Source organism: Phalacrocorax aristotelis, chromosome 3, assembly GCF_949628215.1.
Source record: "Phalacrocorax aristotelis chromosome 3, bGulAri2.1, whole genome shotgun sequence".
Classification (NCBI taxonomy): Eukaryota; Metazoa; Chordata; class Aves; order Suliformes; family Phalacrocoracidae; genus Phalacrocorax; species Phalacrocorax aristotelis.
In genome coordinates, this window is record NC_134278.1 from 59,704,912 (window position 1) to 59,722,374 (window position 17,463).

The following is a 17,463-nucleotide window of genomic DNA, read 5'->3' on the forward strand; positions in this document are numbered from 1 at the left end:
TTATTTTTTTAGTAAAACCTAGAGGACAGAGTCATCATGAGACACTAATTTTTAATTGAAAACTTCCAAACTAAAATGTCATTATCATAACTGGGAAGTGGAAATAGCTCCATTTAAGTTATTGAACTGCTCACTCAAATGGAACAGCATAAAATGCTCTTGGTTCTTTTATAAAATAGTAACGAAACCATCTCACTTGTTAATCAAAATACTGGAGTGCTTTTTAGCCGGTATCTTACCTGTCAGAAGACTTTTATGTCCAAAGGTTGCAGTGTTCCCATATATTAACAACAGCACAGGCAAGGAAGCTTTCTTGAATCATGCCAGCCTTTTAATGGATTCAGCAGGACAATTTTTCTCAGATGCTAAAATTCATATTGATCTTCTAATAATTTGGGGAAAAAAAAAAACTTTAATGGAGTTCATTTTGGCTGTCCTTTTCTCATTTGTCCTATTATTTTCTTACTTAATTTATTTTCCTATTCTACCTAATTTCATTCCTTTTGTTTTGTTTTCTATTTGCTATAGGGGATGCTGTTTTGACTGTGCTATTGTAGAATTCAAAAATATTACCTGCAAAAATAATAATGTGCGTAAAAGTAGCTGTTTGCATGGCAACTGTGTGATAGTTCATAGCCTAAATTTCCATTTGTTCCGTCTTTTAAGGACTTTAATGCTTATCGAGAGCTCACCAGCAGGTGAGGGTCTGATATACACCATTTGAAGACTTTGCTAACTTTCCAGTAAGTGTGGGTGTTTTCAAGCATTTCAATACGGAGTTCCTCTTTTTAAATATAACTCCAAGTTAAAGGCCGACCTAGTGTGCAGTTTCAGAGAAAACATGTGCATAGAACTGCTCAGCAAGCTTTGCTACTGTCTGCAAAAGGACCCAGGTTTTGGTACAAGAAGCAGTTTTAGTTGTCGGGAATAGCTTTGCATGCGTCTCCTCTCTCAGCCAGGAGTCTGGTCAGTGCAATAGCTAGATCAGAAGAGACAGCAGCACCTACCCTCTATCAATTTTTTTTCGAAGAGCTCAGCTTCCCTACAGTTACCATATACCATCTAGTGATACAAAAGGAAACTGCAATTTCTAATTCGTTATTCTTTAAATGAAAAACGAAGACAGCAACAACATTTTTTTTATATTTTGCTTTCCTTCCGCAAAAAGAAAAAGTAGTTCTGAGTGTGCCATCTCCTCTCTGCGCTTAAGTTTTTCCATCTATCGAGAAACTTGTGACTTCGGCTAGTTTTCAAGAAGATATAATTTCTGAAGATGTACGATTATACGAGAATCTCAGCTTCAATAAAGTTAAAACAAAGTCTGCCCGATAGCTACAGAACTGCATTTTATATGTAGCTACATGCTATTCTAAGTCCTACAGATGTAAAACTAGGGGGCCAAATTTAAAAGAAACCCAAATCTAACCCTGTAATTTTTGTAGATGTCATTATTTTGAAGATCCAAAATAATTTTTATTTTAAATACAAGGTTAATATTTGCTGTTGATGGGGAGGATGTCAAAGAGAACGAGATCCTTGTGGTCTTGAGACTAAGGCACAAGATTTGCTATTGAGAAAAGGCGGCTTTAATCCTGGAAACTCTCCGCCTGGAAACCTAAAAGACTTAAACACACTTTATTGTAAGCCAGTAACTGTTTTGTGGTGGTTTTTTTTCTGCTTGCCTGCATCACCATATGGATGACTTCAATTCAACAGCAACATACACTGTGATATGATTCTGACAGCTGGGATAATGGAAAAAGTCAATGTTTACTTATTGGCGGAAGAAAATTTTACCTTGCCTGCCAACTGGGGCAATAAAATAAATTTGTTTTGTATGCTGCGTGGAATTTTTTACTGCCACTAAATGAAAGCAAAACAATCAGGATCTCTCTCTGGGAGTTCACAGACAGAATGGGTACAGATCCAACGAAATGCACAGATTGAGAGAACTGAGAAAGATAACTCGCCCTCAGCTCCTCTTCTCCCACTTTTCCTCCTCAGCATGGTTCAACTTTCCGTTTTTAAAACAAAATGGGATTGTTCTTACACCTAACCAACACGATCCTTCCGAAACTGTTCAGTAACAGTTTATTTGGCAGAGGTTGCTACATATTCAGGCTATGTAAGCAAAACTGTACGAGGTACAGTAGTTGGATTTTCAGACGCCAATTCAGGCCTTAACACTTTATTCTGCATCTATTTGCAGTGACTATTTACACTATTTGAGTGACTAGAAATCAGTTTAGCTACAGCACAGCAAGACTGTACGTGTAGAATGCTGAGACAGACATGAACCTCAACAGTTTCCAGCTAGTCAAAATGAAAACCCACTTGCAAACCCAAGACTAGGCTTTGGACTCCCCTTGATCAATTTACCTCTTGTGCATCACTGGAACAACTGCAACTGCCTTTCAAAGGAGTCAAAGCGAACATCGTTTGTCTCACTGACACCATTTTGGGCGCTGCTTTTACACTAATTCCCTGGCTGTAGAGAGCCAGGACTGACAGCTCCCAGGGCCAGAGAATGAGGGAGGTGGCATGATGTTGGCTGCACCCTGCCAGAGGAGTCCCTGGCTAGCCCAAGGGGCTGCCGGGCCGCTCTGCACTGTTAGCACACTTAAAACGCTTGCAGCACAAGGGACAAGCTTGTGTCACAGTCTGTAAAAACTATATAGGTCATTTTAGAAAAGAAATAGTTCTGAAAAATTAGTGTGCCTTAGTCTTCAATGATAGTAAAAAATTTATCACTGTAATGAAAATGGTAGTAAGACGGGGTGTTCTACAACAGCTTAGAGGAAGGGAATGCAGAGTGATAAGCAACAGGGCTGCTTATGGAACAAATGTGTCACTGAAACAAAATCAGGATTGGTGTATAATATATCTACACTTTGGAACTCCACCCTCAGCCCCTCCTCCGGCTGTTGGCACAGAAGAGCCAAGGGTACACTTCCACTTGAGCAGCACGTTGCTGACTTCACACCTTCTCTGTTCGGTACAGAGGGTTTGCTAAAGGTGCAGGAGTGTGGAAACAGCATGATACCACATGTCATCCACTCCTTTACTGCTAGTGGAACTTGCAGCAATTCTGAAAGTCTCCACACTAACTCCCCAAACTGCTTTGATATAAACTGACTCAGAACCACAGCAGAAGGAAACTCTCTCCTGAACTGTGCCAAGTGCAGCAAGGATTGAGCTCTTGGTGGATATAAGACACTGGCATATCTGCAAAGGTTTATATAACATCACACACGTTTGAAGAAGCAGAAAAAAATGCTTTATAAATAGAAAAATGGAAATATGGATTAATAGTTCTCCAGTGTCAAAGCATCAGCAAAATATTAATGGCGGGACTGCAGACACTTAACAGGGGAAGTGGTGTCTTTTAAAGATTAGTCTGGTGTACTTTTCAATCCACTGTATTCATTAATAATTTAGTGGCAAGCATCAGACATAAATTCCACATTGATGACATCGTAGACAACAGTAAAAACAAACAAGGAGAAACATAGGAGAGAACTGTGAAGCAAGCAGAGGTAGAAAAGATATAAATTAAGTGTTTTCAATTATAGGAGACAGGTACACACTAGTACACATAAAGGAAGACATCATTGGAAAAGAGAGGATGTGTTCATGCCAAAATGAAAAAGAGATACGTAAATAATACCCATTCTGACTGAAATAAGAGCTGGTAATAAGGACTGATATTAGTGTAGGTAACATTTTAGGAGGTATAATCTTACAAGAACTTAAGCAGATCATTTCTGATCCCCTGATTCCAATCTATTCAGCTAGATACCTTATTTCTTTAGTCCAGTAAGATGCATTGCGTCTAATTCTTTGGTTGCTAGCTTTGGCGGTATCTGACATTCCCTTTAACTGCCATGCTTGCTCTGTAACTCATGGAGCATAAAATAAAAACTTGCATTCACTAGTGCATTTCCTCAGTTGACCTGCAGCTGCAGCAAACAGTCACAAACCTATCACAACAGAGCCACAGACCTCTTTTTCACCAAGGTGCCGCTGCTCTCACAAAGCTGCATGCATTTTGAGTAGCTTTGCTTGAACTCTTTAGATCCCTTAAGAGCCCAGGCCTGCTCTCTGCTTTTTTAGGTCAGATCCTAACCGAAACCAACAGGCATTTGGCCTCAGTAACTTCCACAGGATCAAGGTCTGATTCAGTAGATTAAGCCTATTGTTGCTGAACACACACTGTGGGTACGGGACCCTTCCTTTTCTCCACTCTGTTCTTTGACTCTGCCTCACACAGACCTCTTTAAACAGCAGTACAGTTGCCATGTAGATGTTTGTCCTTGGACGCAATCATGTCAAATTTGTTAAAACCAGTGCTAATTATGGGTAGGCTCTTCTAGCCTTTAGAAAAACTCCATGGTTTAACCAAACGCATTTGTTTTATTTTTCCTAACTATATTTAGAATTTAGTATTCTTAGATTTTTGATCTTTTCTGTTCCTTGATGCTTGTGATTTCTGGGTGTTAAAACACCAAAAAGTGCACCCAACAGTACCTCTAGGTCTATCAAGACCTTGGCTAGACAGTTTTCCACTTGTGTGCAGTGAGTACCTGGACACACAGCCCACATCCCCCGTCTAAATGAATATCATTCTGGCATAAAAGATGCATGGATTATTGTTCCACACCCAGGTTTAATCAAGAATATGGCAGACCTTTCAATTGTTTCTGACAACAGCAGACAACACCTGTACCCCCTCTCAAAAGGAGTAGCTCAAGCTTCGGCGCAGCCGAAGAGTCTCCTGCAGCAGCCCCAGCACGGCTGGAGAGCGTGCAGCGACACAAGTCACTGCCCTGGTGAAACTGAGGCTGCGGCCTTGCCAGACCGCCAAGCGGCCGACGCTTCCCGGCAAACCGGCTGCAGGGCAGAGCCCCTGGCAGGGCCAGCGGCCCCCCGCGCCCCCGCAGCACCTGCTCCCCGGCCTCATCCCCGGGGACGGGCGCGACCGCCACCCGCCTTCGGGTGAGTCGAGCATGAGCTGCGCTGGTTTGTTCTTCCCCTGTGCTGTCACCAGCCTGGGTCACCCGTGCCGCGACACTTAATGACGAAGCCCAAAGGAGGACGCCTGCCCACTTTTGGGGTGAAGCTGACGGAAATAAATACACGGAGGCTGCCACCACTTCCAGACCCTCGCCCTGCCACGGAGCGGGCTTCTACTCGGGTAGGGCAGGCCGGGCCGGGCCTACCGGCGGCCTCAGCCGCATGGCAGGGCCCTCCCGGCGCTCCCACGCACCCCTTGGCCTCACCGCGGGGCGCCCGAAGGGGCCGCGGCCCCCGGGGCGCCGCCCCCTCGCCGCGGGGCCGGGAGCAGGCGGCCGGCGCAGGCCCCGCCGCCATGGCGCCGCCGCGGGGGTGGGGCGGGGCGAGGCGAGGCGGTGTCACGCAGTGGCGTCACCCCGCTGGGTAAACTCACCCACCCCCTCCCGCTGCCCCTCCCCCTCCGCGGCGTCACGGTGGCGCGTTCGGCGCCCCCCACCCCCGTTCCCCCGTCCCGCGCGTGACGTCGGCGCGTCCCGCTGTCCCGGCGGCGGGGCCGGAGGAAGCGGCAGGTGACGGCGGCGGCGGGCTGAGCGGCGCGAGCCGGCCAGCCCGGCGGGTGAGTGCCTGACCGGGCGGGGCGGGAGGGGGCGGCCGCCAACGGCGGGTCCAGCAGCGCCCCCTGTCCCGGGGCCGGCGGCGGCGCTGCTGCCCGCGGCGGGGAGCGGGCGGGCGCCGAGGCCCTGAACAAAAGGCCGGCGGGCGGTGCGGGACAGCTCGGCGCTGTGCGGTGCGGGCCTGCCGCGGTGCCCCGGCCGCGCTGAGGGGCGGCCACCCCGGCGGGGAGCCGTGCCCGTTATTGTTTTGGCCGGGGGTGGGTGCGGGGGATCACCCGCCCCGCCCCGCCGCGTCACGTGCCGGGGCCGCGGCGGCGCCGGGCGCTGGCAGCCGTTCCTGCCGCCCCGCCGGGAAGGCCCTGGGAGGCGTCGGTGGCGGCCGGTCCGTCCTGCAGGCCCCCGCCGGGCCGGGGCCGTTCACCCGCTGGCGCTTCGGGGCCGGGCTTTGGCTCGGGGGGAGGCGGCGTCCCGCCGCCGCCCGCCCGGCTCCCGGGTTCGTTTCGTTGGGTTGTAAAATAGGTCAGGAGCGTCGGCTGCGGCGGCGTCACGCGTGGCGGAACCCCCGCACCAGGCCGGTGCGCGGCGGCGGCGGCGGCGGGAGCAGCTCCGTGCTGCCTCTTGTCACCCGCCTCTCAGCGTGTCATCGCCGTCGCTGGCGTCGGTGGCCGTGACGAGCTGCGCGAGCCGGGAACGGCCGCCGGCCAAGCCGCCGCGGGGGAGCACGGCGCGAAGCACGTAAAAAGAAGTAACCGGTGGGTTTAATGGAAGCGCTTTTGTGTCTTTGTGCGTGATGGTCTCGGCCCGCGGCGCGGGTTGCGTCCCTTCGGAATGCTAAAGTGGGTCGTGAAAATAGGTCCGGCTGTTGGTGCAGTACGTGTCGCCACCGCTGAAAAATTGTTACAAAATATTTAGTTAATACGATTTTGTCATGCAAACAAGGTGACCAGCACGGTGGAGAAGTCGGAACCAAACAAAAGCGTGGGGTTTTTAAATCTCGGTGTAACTTTTCTGCGATAGGAACTAGAAGTACCGTGGGTTTTGTTACGGGTGGTGTAGTGTGCGAGTGCCCAGTGAATGATTACGAGGAGGAGCAGGGAGCGGAGCTTTAAAACGCTTTGCTTTTGTCAGATTTGTGATGCGACAAATACAGTCCCGCTTCTTCGTTAGCTGCTGCCTGCCGACAGTGGGCTACTTAAAAATAGCCCTTGAAGTGTCTCTAAAAATGTGCTGCTAAAAATTACAGTTTGTACTAGTATTGACGACACAGTGAAATCTGAATATTGATCTGGGCACTTTGAGTAAATCTTAACTATTGAGTGTTTGTGAGAACTTGCTTTATAGTCCTGTGTGGTTAATACTGTGGTTTCTTTCCAAGTGAATCAAAGTACCAATTGTTTGAATTGCTGTAATGCAGAATCTGTACTGAGCGACAGAAAGAGTTCTGTTCTTGTTTCCTTCAAAATACACCGCTTCAATTTAGATGTAATTGAATTGTGATTTATTTAGGGAGCTGGAATTGCAGTCTTTTTAAGGGCTATTGAACGTGGACTCCTGGAATTGGAGGGGGAAAATTCTTTTTGTTGAAATTGATCTCCCTCCCCCCCCCCCCCCCCCCTCTTTTGTGCCTGTTAATCAAGCCTGTGTATATGAAGAGATGTTCCTGTACTTACTTCCTGTTTCTGGAGCATTGATTACATCAGATGAACCTGTTTCTGCTTTGTTTTCCACACCGTATCGTTTTATTTGAGTGAGAAACTAACGTTTTGCTCTGCTAAATAAATGGAAATAGGATATATGCTCAAAATTCAAATGCAATACTCCAATTGTAGCATTGAACCACCTCCTTTTGAATAAGTAGCCGTTCAATACTGAAATGGATGACTGTTCTGCACTCCACTATTCTTCTTTGATTCAGCTCCAAATGTACATATAAGGGTTGTTTTTTTTGTTTTTATTAACGTGTAATAGCGAAGGATAAGGAATGACAGGCAACTTGAAGTCTCATCACAATCAGTGGTTCCTGAAGATATTCTAAGTTTAAGAAACAGACACAGAAAAGTAGGTAAGAACAGGAAACAGTGAGGTTATTTATCTGTTGTGCTATCTAGTACCCAGGGACAGTTTAAAAAAAATACCCGATGAGCTCAGTACCTTGAGCTGATACTATATTGACGGTAGCAGGGCTTCAGATAGGTGGAAGGTGGCTGTTTTTTAAATAGGAAAAAATCACTCTCCTTTCTTCCCACAGTGTTTGGCTTGTGGTGACTTGTAGGGAAGGGTAGAAATCTGGGGTTCTTCTTCCCCCCCTCCCCCCGATAATTGAATTACAAGTTAGGGAGCTTGATGGAAAAATCCAAGTACTTAATTACAGACAAGCGTTTACTCCTTTGAAGTAATGCTGTAGCTGTTGAGTTTTCAATCAGGTGGTGGTGGTGGTGGTGGGAAATGATGGATTTGAGACAGCTACTTCAGAGTAATCTGTACAGAGTTGCAGAATTTTTAAGATCATCCGTCGTTTGAAGTAGGGCTCAAATAATAGTCTGTGGCTGGTTTGGTTAGAAGCTGGTGTTAGTTCAATTTTACCAATGGTTTATGCTTGTTTGTTTTTAAACAGCTAAGCTTTTACTTACAGAAAAGACTACTTAAGATTATAGGTAACACTTCATTGACATTTAGGAGTTGGCTTCTTCAATAAGTAAGTTTCTCAGATGTTTTTTATTGATGCTGTTTCTTCCAGAGAAGTAGAAAAGTGGGACACACACGGACACACACACGATGTGTTTGGTCTGATAGTTTACTGGGAATCCAATGGGCACAGTTGACTGAACTAACAAGAAATGAATTCATTTCATCTTGGTCTAGTAAAAGCTTGAAATCTTTCTTCTGGAAAACCAGAAATAATTTTTGGGAAATTGGTCTGGTAGGAAGTCCACCGCTTCAACAAGTTAAAGTTGTGTGGAAGAAGTAGACGTGACTTCTCCCAGCAAGCATCCGGAGAGACTGTCAAAGGGACAGAGAGCACAGTTAAATGCTGGCTGAGCCTCAGTTTGGGAGGGGATGTTGCCCAATTTAAATTCCTGCTCCTGATCAGTGAGATTGTCCTTCATCTGTTGCATCTTGAATGAAAGTTTCAAAATCCGGGCGTGATAGGATGGATGGATTTAGTGAGTGTGCAGAAGGGATGCTTGCAAGTTGCCGCAGATAGCGTAACTCCTCATACTACATGCTTTTCTAGTATATAAAATTAATTGCTAAGTATAGAACACAGCTCTTACCCACTTGACTGTGAAGGAGGAGTCATCGTCCAGGAAAGGGTGTGTGTGTAACCACAAGTATCTTTTGTCCCGTTCAGTAAAATTTTCAAGACCGGCTTATTAAATAAATAACGATGCCGTGAAATGTAGAGGTTACCTGAAGTCAGTTGGTGAGCTCGTTCTTTTTAAGAGCTATGCAGCAATTAGAAAGTTGCCTTACCATAATCCTATAATTATGCCTTAAGTGGATTCTTCTAGGTATAATTACATACCTTCAATATGTACATGCATTTTTATTTCCTAAGAAATCTGCCAGAACTGACCCAACCTTTTTCTCCCATCTCCACATAACATTTGGTTTTATGATGTGCTGCCTCTAACAGTGGATTGCAAGAGGTAGTAGGTAAAAGGCTTGAAGTGATACCTACAGAAGTAATAGAAAGCCAGCTCCTAAGATGAAGGACTGAACACCACACCCACAGCATCATGCTTGTTGCAACTGTCTCTTTGATCATAGCAAACATCGTATCTTGTCTGAGTGGATTAGCAGAGCCAAAATTTTAATGCGATTGCAGGTCTTGGTTTCAGGTTGATGTGTGAAGAAAGGGGAAGCTGCTAGAATGATAAGGGGGGAAAAACAAAGGCGTGGATCAGCTTGTTAATTTTTGCTCAGGAGCTCTTTCTAAAAATAGCTGCACGGAATGTTACATCGAGCTCAGCTATAAAGAAAATAACATAGTTGAGTAATGTGTCTTATACTGTGAAGTAATCTGAATGTTTCGCTCTGATATTAATGATAAATGTTCGATCATTTGATGAAGGACCGCACTGTATTGAAATACAAGATGTGATGTTCCCGGGTCTGTTTCATATCATTTCTATGTGTAATGTTTTGCAGCAACTGGAAATTGTAGTTTAAAATACTTAAGAATCATCTTGAAAGCTACAGCCCAGAAGGAAGATGTAACTCTGAGGTTCATCAGTCTTTTTACAGAGGATTCCCAAATACTGTAACTCTTTCAGGTTAAGACCTTCCTGTTTAGGGTGTGAGAATACGACAGTGAAATCTTGAGGGTCCTCCTGCCTTCTCTGAGTTTGCAGATTCCTACTTCCCTACTCCAGAGTTATTAAGTATTAGACGCTTAATGGTTTCCAGTGATTATTATGCATTTGTGAAATGACTTAGCTCAGATTCTGGTCAGTGACACCCGCAAAGTGTATTGTGACTGACTTACCTGCTAGCCTGGAGAGGGTATATAACCTCAGAGGTGTGGAGACTGAGTTACATCCTTGTCCTGTTTTTCAGAGACTACATGTGTTCATTCCAGGAATTAACCTTGGAGCCCTTCAGCACTTCATAAAGAAATAAAGGAGGATCCTAATTAATCCTTTTTTTTTGTTTACCTTGTTAAGTATCAAAAGGTCATAGAGTTTGTTTAAAACTAGTATGAGGACATAGATATATAGATTTATAAAGAAAAAAGTGCTGAATGGTTCTGAGGGTCGTTCATGAAATGAATGCATGTGATCTCTGAATAAAGAAGATGCAAGGCTCTGAGCTACAGATTGCTTGGAGTATGGAGAGGACCTAGGGGAAATCAGCTGTTTGCATGCACTGTTTTCTCCTCAAGCATCTGATACTAGCCCCTGTTAAGAGACAAGATATAAGCCTAGGTAGTCTTTTGGAACGCCATGATATGGATAGTTTTATAAACAGGTTTAGGCAGGCATTGTGATTTTTTAAACTCTCTGAATATAAGGAGTAATTTATTAGAGATTAAATTCGCATAAACATAACATGTTCCTAACTTTGGTCTCCTTTCTCCTTTTGTGTACATGGTCACTTTATGGAAATGAGCCATTAACTTATTATAGTTAAAGATAATTGCCTTTTATAATACTTCAGAAAAATATAATTTGCTTAAGTCAGACATCAAAGTAATTTACATCAAAACTGTGGGCCAGAATTGATTATTGCAAAAAATAAAACAGACGCCTGATGAAATTTTTATTGCAAAGAGCCTGCATTGGGTGAATGAAAGCATAGTAATTTCTTTTTTGTAACAGGACCATGGCATTGTATGTTTGCTTGCTTTGCTTAACATTGTAATGGTGATATTATTTGCTTTTCATTTAGTTTGCAGAGAGGCTGAAACCCTGTAGTGTACCGTTGGGCAGGACAAGTAAGGAATGAGCCAGCCTTGGGAAAGAGGACCTGCCATCCTAGCAGGAGACATCTGAAGAGAGGACATTTTAGTCTTGTGGCATGCTTCAGTAGAAATTATTCAGAAAAAGTAAGCTGTTGTTTTGTTAATGGACTTGTGTGCGTCGGCTTCTTGACAGCCTGCTTAGTCACAGTTAGAATTTGACCAGGAGTTTGAAAAATTACTTAGTTTTGAGGTGGTTTTGTGGGAATTTACTTTTTCTTCCATTAGAGTCGTAAAGGCCTGGGGTCTTTTCATATAGGGTTTTATACGTCACCTCTTCCATACTTCGTTCGTTGATGAAGGTACTCTAGGCTGTGCACCCTAAACTTACAAATTAAATATAAGTTTTAGTGTTAAAAAAAACCACAAAAGGATAGTAGAGAGGTGGGATCTGGCAAGATTGCGGACTAGCTCCTTCTCAGCTGGCTTTAGGCTGTATTTGTGTTAAAATGCAGTGTTCAGATGCTTATTGTTCCCTTATTTATACCTGAATTGAGGATCTAAATACTTTGCATAAAATTATTTTTAGAATTTGTCCTTGAGTTTGATTAATTTTTAGCCTCACTATTCAATAATGTAACTTTCCCTGTTGCCAGAAGTGACTTAAAGGAACCCAACCCTCCAAAAAAGAGAGCTTTACAGTTTGGTAACAGTTCTAATATGAAGCCTGTTTTGATTAAACCTTGTTATAAAATAATATTCTTATTTTCAGGAAAAATATTCTATGGTCAGTTTTGTTTAGTTCCTAATACCATGAAGTTGCAATGAAAGTGCTTCCACAGCCATAATGTAGCAGAATAGCAGTCCTAGATGGGTTTCCTCCTTTCTGAAGGATTACCTCTTCAATAAAAAACTACATGTACATCCTCATACCAGCTTATAAACAAACTCTGGGACCTGGATTTGATACTTAAAAAGGTAAACAAAAAAGGATTAATTAGGATCTTCCTTTAAAAACAAAAAGTGAGACAGCATCAGTTCAGTTGATATGAATCTTCAAGTGCATAATTGTCCTGCATTCTGAGCACATGCGACTGCAGTTGTGCTTCTCTTTTAGGAGTTTTATGTTGCTGGGTAGCACTTCCTTAGAGATAAGGGTTTACTCCTCCAGCTGTATTCATTTTACACATAACATTTTCCTCTGAGTCATTAAAAATCACATAGGAAGTTCAAGATAAGGCATTTACTCGTTTCTTTTCATATCCTGCATTATTGTCTTGATCTAAAAAAGAATCAAAGAACCCTCAAATTGACATGTGACCTGTTGAGCACAGTTCAAATGTTAGCATCTTTATGCTTTCAGTGAACAGGTGAGAATTTCTGCTCTGCTTTTAGTTTACTAATAGGTTATCTCATGGTATCAGAATTTGATTTGTCAAAATGCATTGCATTTTTAATCACAGCATTGCATTCTACTCCCTTCCAAAATCTTAATTATGATAGGCAACCTGTATCTACAGGTTGATTTAATCTTTTCTTTGAGTCTGAAAAGGATAACCATATAAAGTATATTCAGGGAGAAGCAGCCTTTTGTAAAACTGTAGCACGGAAGTAAAAATCTCTGTTGCTGTGCCGTTTGGCACAGTAATATCTCATTATGGGAGTACTTGAGAATTCAGATCCTTTACCTCAGCCATGGTTAGCACAAATTAATCAATATATGGATTTCTCTTCCAGCGTTTCTGTTGTGAGATACTGGTTGGGTTGTATTCATGGGTATTCTGATATTTCAATAGCTTTTCTTCCCCCCCACCCCTTCTAATAAGTTTCTTGTAATAAAATCCTAGTTTTGGTGTAAAATTCTGCTGGAAAATAAAATGACAAAAGTGTGAGGTTCCCAGAAAGGAACTTCTTCACAACATTGTTAGGATGGATCTTGCAGATAGATGTATACTGTGCAGTAAAAAGACAGTTACCAGGTGGTAGGTAATGCTGTGTTTGTGTCTGGCATGCTGATTTAAGAACTAGTATGCAGATTTGTCCTTAATCTCAGAGGAAGAAATTCAGATATGAAACTGAAACATAGGTGGATACAATTATGTGCTACTTCAGGAAAAAATATTTGAGCTGTAGAGCTTTTAAAAGAATGATTTGATGAAAGATGGATTAAAAAGGCATTGGTCTTTCAAGAGGAAATTACAGTGATAGAAGGGAATAGACAGCATACAGAAATACATTTGTAAGTAAAGAGCACTTAATATAGTATTGTAAAGATAAATACAGATACTGGAAAAAAATTTTTTTTTAATCCCAGCCTGTATTCATAAGATGTTTAAAGCAATGGAGGCTTTTACAGTAATACTAGGCATTTTCTCTTGAGGTAACACATTCTGCTAGAAGTGTGTATAACACTAGAAAAGGTTGTCCCAGCAGGCTGTGGTAGGTTTCAAAACCTTGCAGGTTTCAAAAAAAACTCAGCTACACAAAGCAACGGCTGATCTGATCTAGCATTGGTGGTAGTGCCACATGGAGCAGGAGGCTGGACTATGTGACCTCTAAAGGTCCCTTTTGACCCACGTGCCTATGACAGTTTTGCGTGAACTATTCCTAGCTGCTTGTACAACAAAGACTAGTTTCACTAAAAGGCTGTTTTGCTGAATATCAACCTCAAAGTTCCTTGGGGATTTAAATGAAAAAATGCACTTTTTTAGGCCCCATCCCCCAAAGCCCATTCTTTTCCCTCATTTGATCTCTGGTGTTTGGTTTTGATTGCTAATAAATAAGAACATAAAAGGAAAATTACCATGAAACAGACTGTGAAAGATTGCTGTGGCAAAAATGTAGTTGAGAAGGCATTTGCATATTTAGGCTAGAATTTTTCAACTACTGAAATCCTACACAATGCAAAAGTGCCAGTTTTGCACTCCCTGCTCTCTTACAGTTGCCTACAAAATCATCTTTAATGGCAGAATTAAGATATGGCCAGAGAAGGTGGAGGCAATGACTTCACAAGCCAATCAAATCATGACTGTGTGTCTTCTGTGATATACTGCTGCTTCCGCTGGGCTGCAACGTTATCTTTTGATAAGCACTTAGCTATATCAGGGAGTTCATTTGATGTTAAGGAAGAAGGAATCCAGGGCATCCTTCGAACAAGCCACCTCAGTTTTCAAATCTGGTTCTTTCTGCAGCCCTGTGGTTGTTCTGAGCCCAGCTGAGGGATGGTGTACCGTGGTGCATGGGGGCTAAGCAACTGAGTGGGGGAATACGTCAGCCGGGTGCTCTGCCAGGCATGTTTTCTACTGTGGAAACCTGGTCTGAGGTACTGTTCAGGCAATCCTTTAATCAAATGGATGATAACCTGTACTGTGAAGAGAGATTGTTTTAAGTTCAACGTTCGCAGCTAGATCACCTCCTGAGGAAAGAATCATAGCTTCTTTAAATTTCCTGAGGAGGCTCCAAAGTAACTGGCTGACTGGAGGTTCATTAATCCACACTATTTCAGAGGAAGAACAGAGGAAATTCCAAACTGTGTTTTCTAACTTGGCATGTAACGTGCTGAAAATTAAACAGATAAAGATTGGTGATTAGCAAAAGAAGGTCTTTCAGTACTCGGTTTATTCTGTCAGCTCAGGAAACAAACAGAATATTAACCTATCAGTTTCTTTGAGTTGAGCTTCATAACTAACTTACCTTATTTTAAGGTAAGCATCTCATTCTGTGGATGTTGAGGTCAGAGGTGATCTAAGGTGCCAGTTTAGGTTGACACAATAAACTGATTAAAATCTGTCTTTGATCTTCTGCAGGATGGCTGGCTGTGGAGAAATAGATCATTCGATCAACATGCTTCCCACAAACAGGAAGACAAATGAGTCGTGCGCTAACGCAGCACCTTCTCTGACAGTCCCCGAATGTGCTATCTGTCTGCAAACATGTGTCCATCCCGTAAGTCTGCCTTGTAAACACGTTTTCTGCTATCTGTGTGTGAAGGGAGCTTCTTGGCTTGGGAAACGATGTGCACTCTGCCGGCAGGAGATTCCAGAGGATTTTCTCGACAAGCCAACCTTATTGTCACCAGAAGAACTCAAAGCGGCAAGCAGAGGCAATGGAGAATATGCTTGGTACTATGAAGGTAGAAATGGTTGGTGGCAGTATGATGAACGTACCAGCAGGGAGCTGGAAGATGCCTTTTCCAAGGGTAAAAAGAGCACTGAAATGCTAATTGCTGGGTTTTTATACGTAGCAGATCTTGAAAATATGGTTCAGTATAGGAGAAATGAGCATGGACGCCGCAGAAAAATAAAACGGGACATAATAGATATACCAAAGAAGGGAGTGGCTGGGCTGAGGTTGGACTGTGATGCTAACACTGTCAACCTAGCAAGAGAGAGCTCCGCTGATGGTGCAGACAGCACACCGACTCCAGGGGCTGCAGCTGTCCAGCCTCTAGCATCCATTTCTGCTAGGGCCCTGCCATCCCTAGATGGTCAGCTGATGAGTCCTTCAACGCCATCACCTGATGCAAGCAATTCTCTAGAGAACTCTTTTGCCCACTTGCAAATAAACGGAGACAGTATGGCTGAAAGGAGTCATAGGGGAGAGGGAGAAGAAGACCATGAGTCATCATCTTCTGGTCGGGTGCCAGCCCCTGACACCTCTGTTGAGGAGACCGAATCGGATGCTAGCAGCGACAGTGAGGATGTGTCTGCCCACCTTCAGCAACGCCCGTCCTCTGTCCAGCAGAGACACTTGAGTGCAAATGCAAGCCAGTCAGGAACAGATAGACCAGTGGCAGGGGGCGGGGTGGTAAACACAAGTGTAAGATCTAGAAGGCCAGATGGACAGTGCACCATCACTGAAGTTTAAATCTAGAGCCATGCGATTTAAAAACTCAGTCCTGTATCTGTAAATTTTCTGTCCACATTGGCATTGCACTCAAACCTAGCAGTGTGTTTGGTGGGAGGGTGGGGTGAAGGGGAGAAACAGATTTGGCGTGTTTAACTTAAGTCTCTTAACATGTCTCAGCTGGAAGACTCTTAACTGTAGGGAACTGGGTTGTCCTGTTAATGGTTTGAAAGCTGCTTAGCAATACCCAGTTTTCTTGAAAATGTCTTGTGTTTATTTTGTAGCATTTTCCCCTTGGAGATACTCAATCCCTTTTTGGCCAATGTATATCTTATTGTACAACTTGAATTGTCTTCATTATCTGACTGTTGCATTAAGTGTCTTACTACTTTCTGCATGGATTGATGTATGAAAAGAACACTAAAGCAATGTGGGAGCAGGCAAGATGTTGGGTGTGAGCAGGATGCTTAATTTAATGTGAGAAAATAGATGTGAGTTTGGAGTTAAAATGTGTTTTTACTAGGCGAGCAATCATTTACCTTCCTTCAGTGGAAATGTAAAAATGCTGTTAATTTTTGTTGCAAATTCATACCTATACACTCTTCATGGCATTTTCACTGGCTTTGCCATCTAGTCCTTGTAGTTTTGTTTTTGAGGTCTTTTTGATCTGTCTCGTTTTTGTTACGGAATTTATAATTTAATAAAACTACATTTTATCAGTAACAATCTTAGATATGGTCTCCAGGTTAATTGAACTTCACTGGAGGAACTTTGAAGAAAACTATCATAAACCAGTTTCCTGTGTTTGCCAAAAGGGAGGACTGGCACTGAGTGGTATCTTGAAGTTCTTGCACCCCTGACCGACTCTCTCTCCAACGCAACACTGTAGGAGTATGTGTTACTGAAAAATCGTGAGTTGCAGGCTTAATGCTCACACAGGCTTAACAGTCACTTCTCTTCTGAAGAGCTGGTCAACTTGCTTCACCGTTATGGCAGACTTAAGTGCCACACACAGCCATATTTTAACAGCAGAAATAAAAGAGCAAACTCGAGCCTGTAACAAAGAACACAGATGTTAAGGACTATGTTGCTGTTTATCTGTCCTTTGTAGCAAAGCTAGTGGAAGAAAAGGTACTTTGGTGCTTGTATTAACTATCTAGGAAATGCATTTCCACAAACTGAATTCTGTGTATTAGAGAGGGTTAGAAGTCAGATCTTGAAAAGCACGGCTTGTCTTGTCTGTGATGGTTGTTTTACATTTTTTCAAATTGAGAAACAGCTTTAGTTGATTCTGGACTCAATCTTTAAAACAAAGCATATTAAGCTCTGATTCTTGGTACATGTCACTGAATAGAAGGAACAGTAGCTCAGACACAGGTGCTACCCATCTTCAGATAAAAATTGCTGTAGACAACCAACTGTTTGAAAGGGTGATTTAAAAAATGGTAGATTTGAACCTCTGAAGTGTTGTTACTGTAATGATGGCTGATGTGTCTAACCTTTGGCAAAGCTGTGCCAGCCCTCCAGTTTATTTCCTCTGCCCACAGATGAGATCAGTGGGTCAGTGAACAAGGGACAGTGCAGAAGAGA

At 43.3% G+C, this 17,463-nt stretch overlaps 1 protein-coding gene across 5 annotated transcripts; it reads left to right on the plus strand.

Annotated features, from left to right (window-relative positions):
* Window positions 1–5,468: 5,468 nt before the first annotated feature.
* On the plus strand, window positions 5,469–16,604 carry RNF146 (ring finger protein 146). Of its 5 annotated transcripts, XM_075087580.1 has the most exons (4): window positions 5,509–5,629; window positions 11,019–11,175; window positions 14,220–14,350; window positions 14,835–16,604. In XM_075087580.1, exon 4 carries the CDS (start codon window positions 14,836–14,838, stop codon window positions 15,892–15,894), a length of 1,059 nt encoding a protein of 352 aa, XP_074943681.1. In that variant the 5' UTR covers window positions 5,509–5,629; window positions 11,019–11,175; window positions 14,220–14,350; window position 14,835; the 3' UTR covers window positions 15,895–16,604. The 5 variants fall into 5 exon arrangements, with proteins under 5 accessions (XP_074943680.1, XP_074943682.1, XP_074943681.1 ...); XM_075087579.1 differs by lacking the exon at window positions 14,220–14,350 and having other exon boundaries at window positions 5,469–5,629; XM_075087578.1 differs by lacking the exons at window positions 5,509–5,629; window positions 14,220–14,350 and adding an exon at window positions 5,951–6,379.
* Window positions 16,605–17,463: the final 859 nt, after the last annotated feature.

Bases quoted from the DNA above. Each gene is read 5' to 3' on its own strand.
- RNF146 (XM_075087579.1), top strand. From the start codon at position 14,836: ATGGCTGGCTGTGGAGAAATAGATCATTCGATCAACATGCTTCCCACA.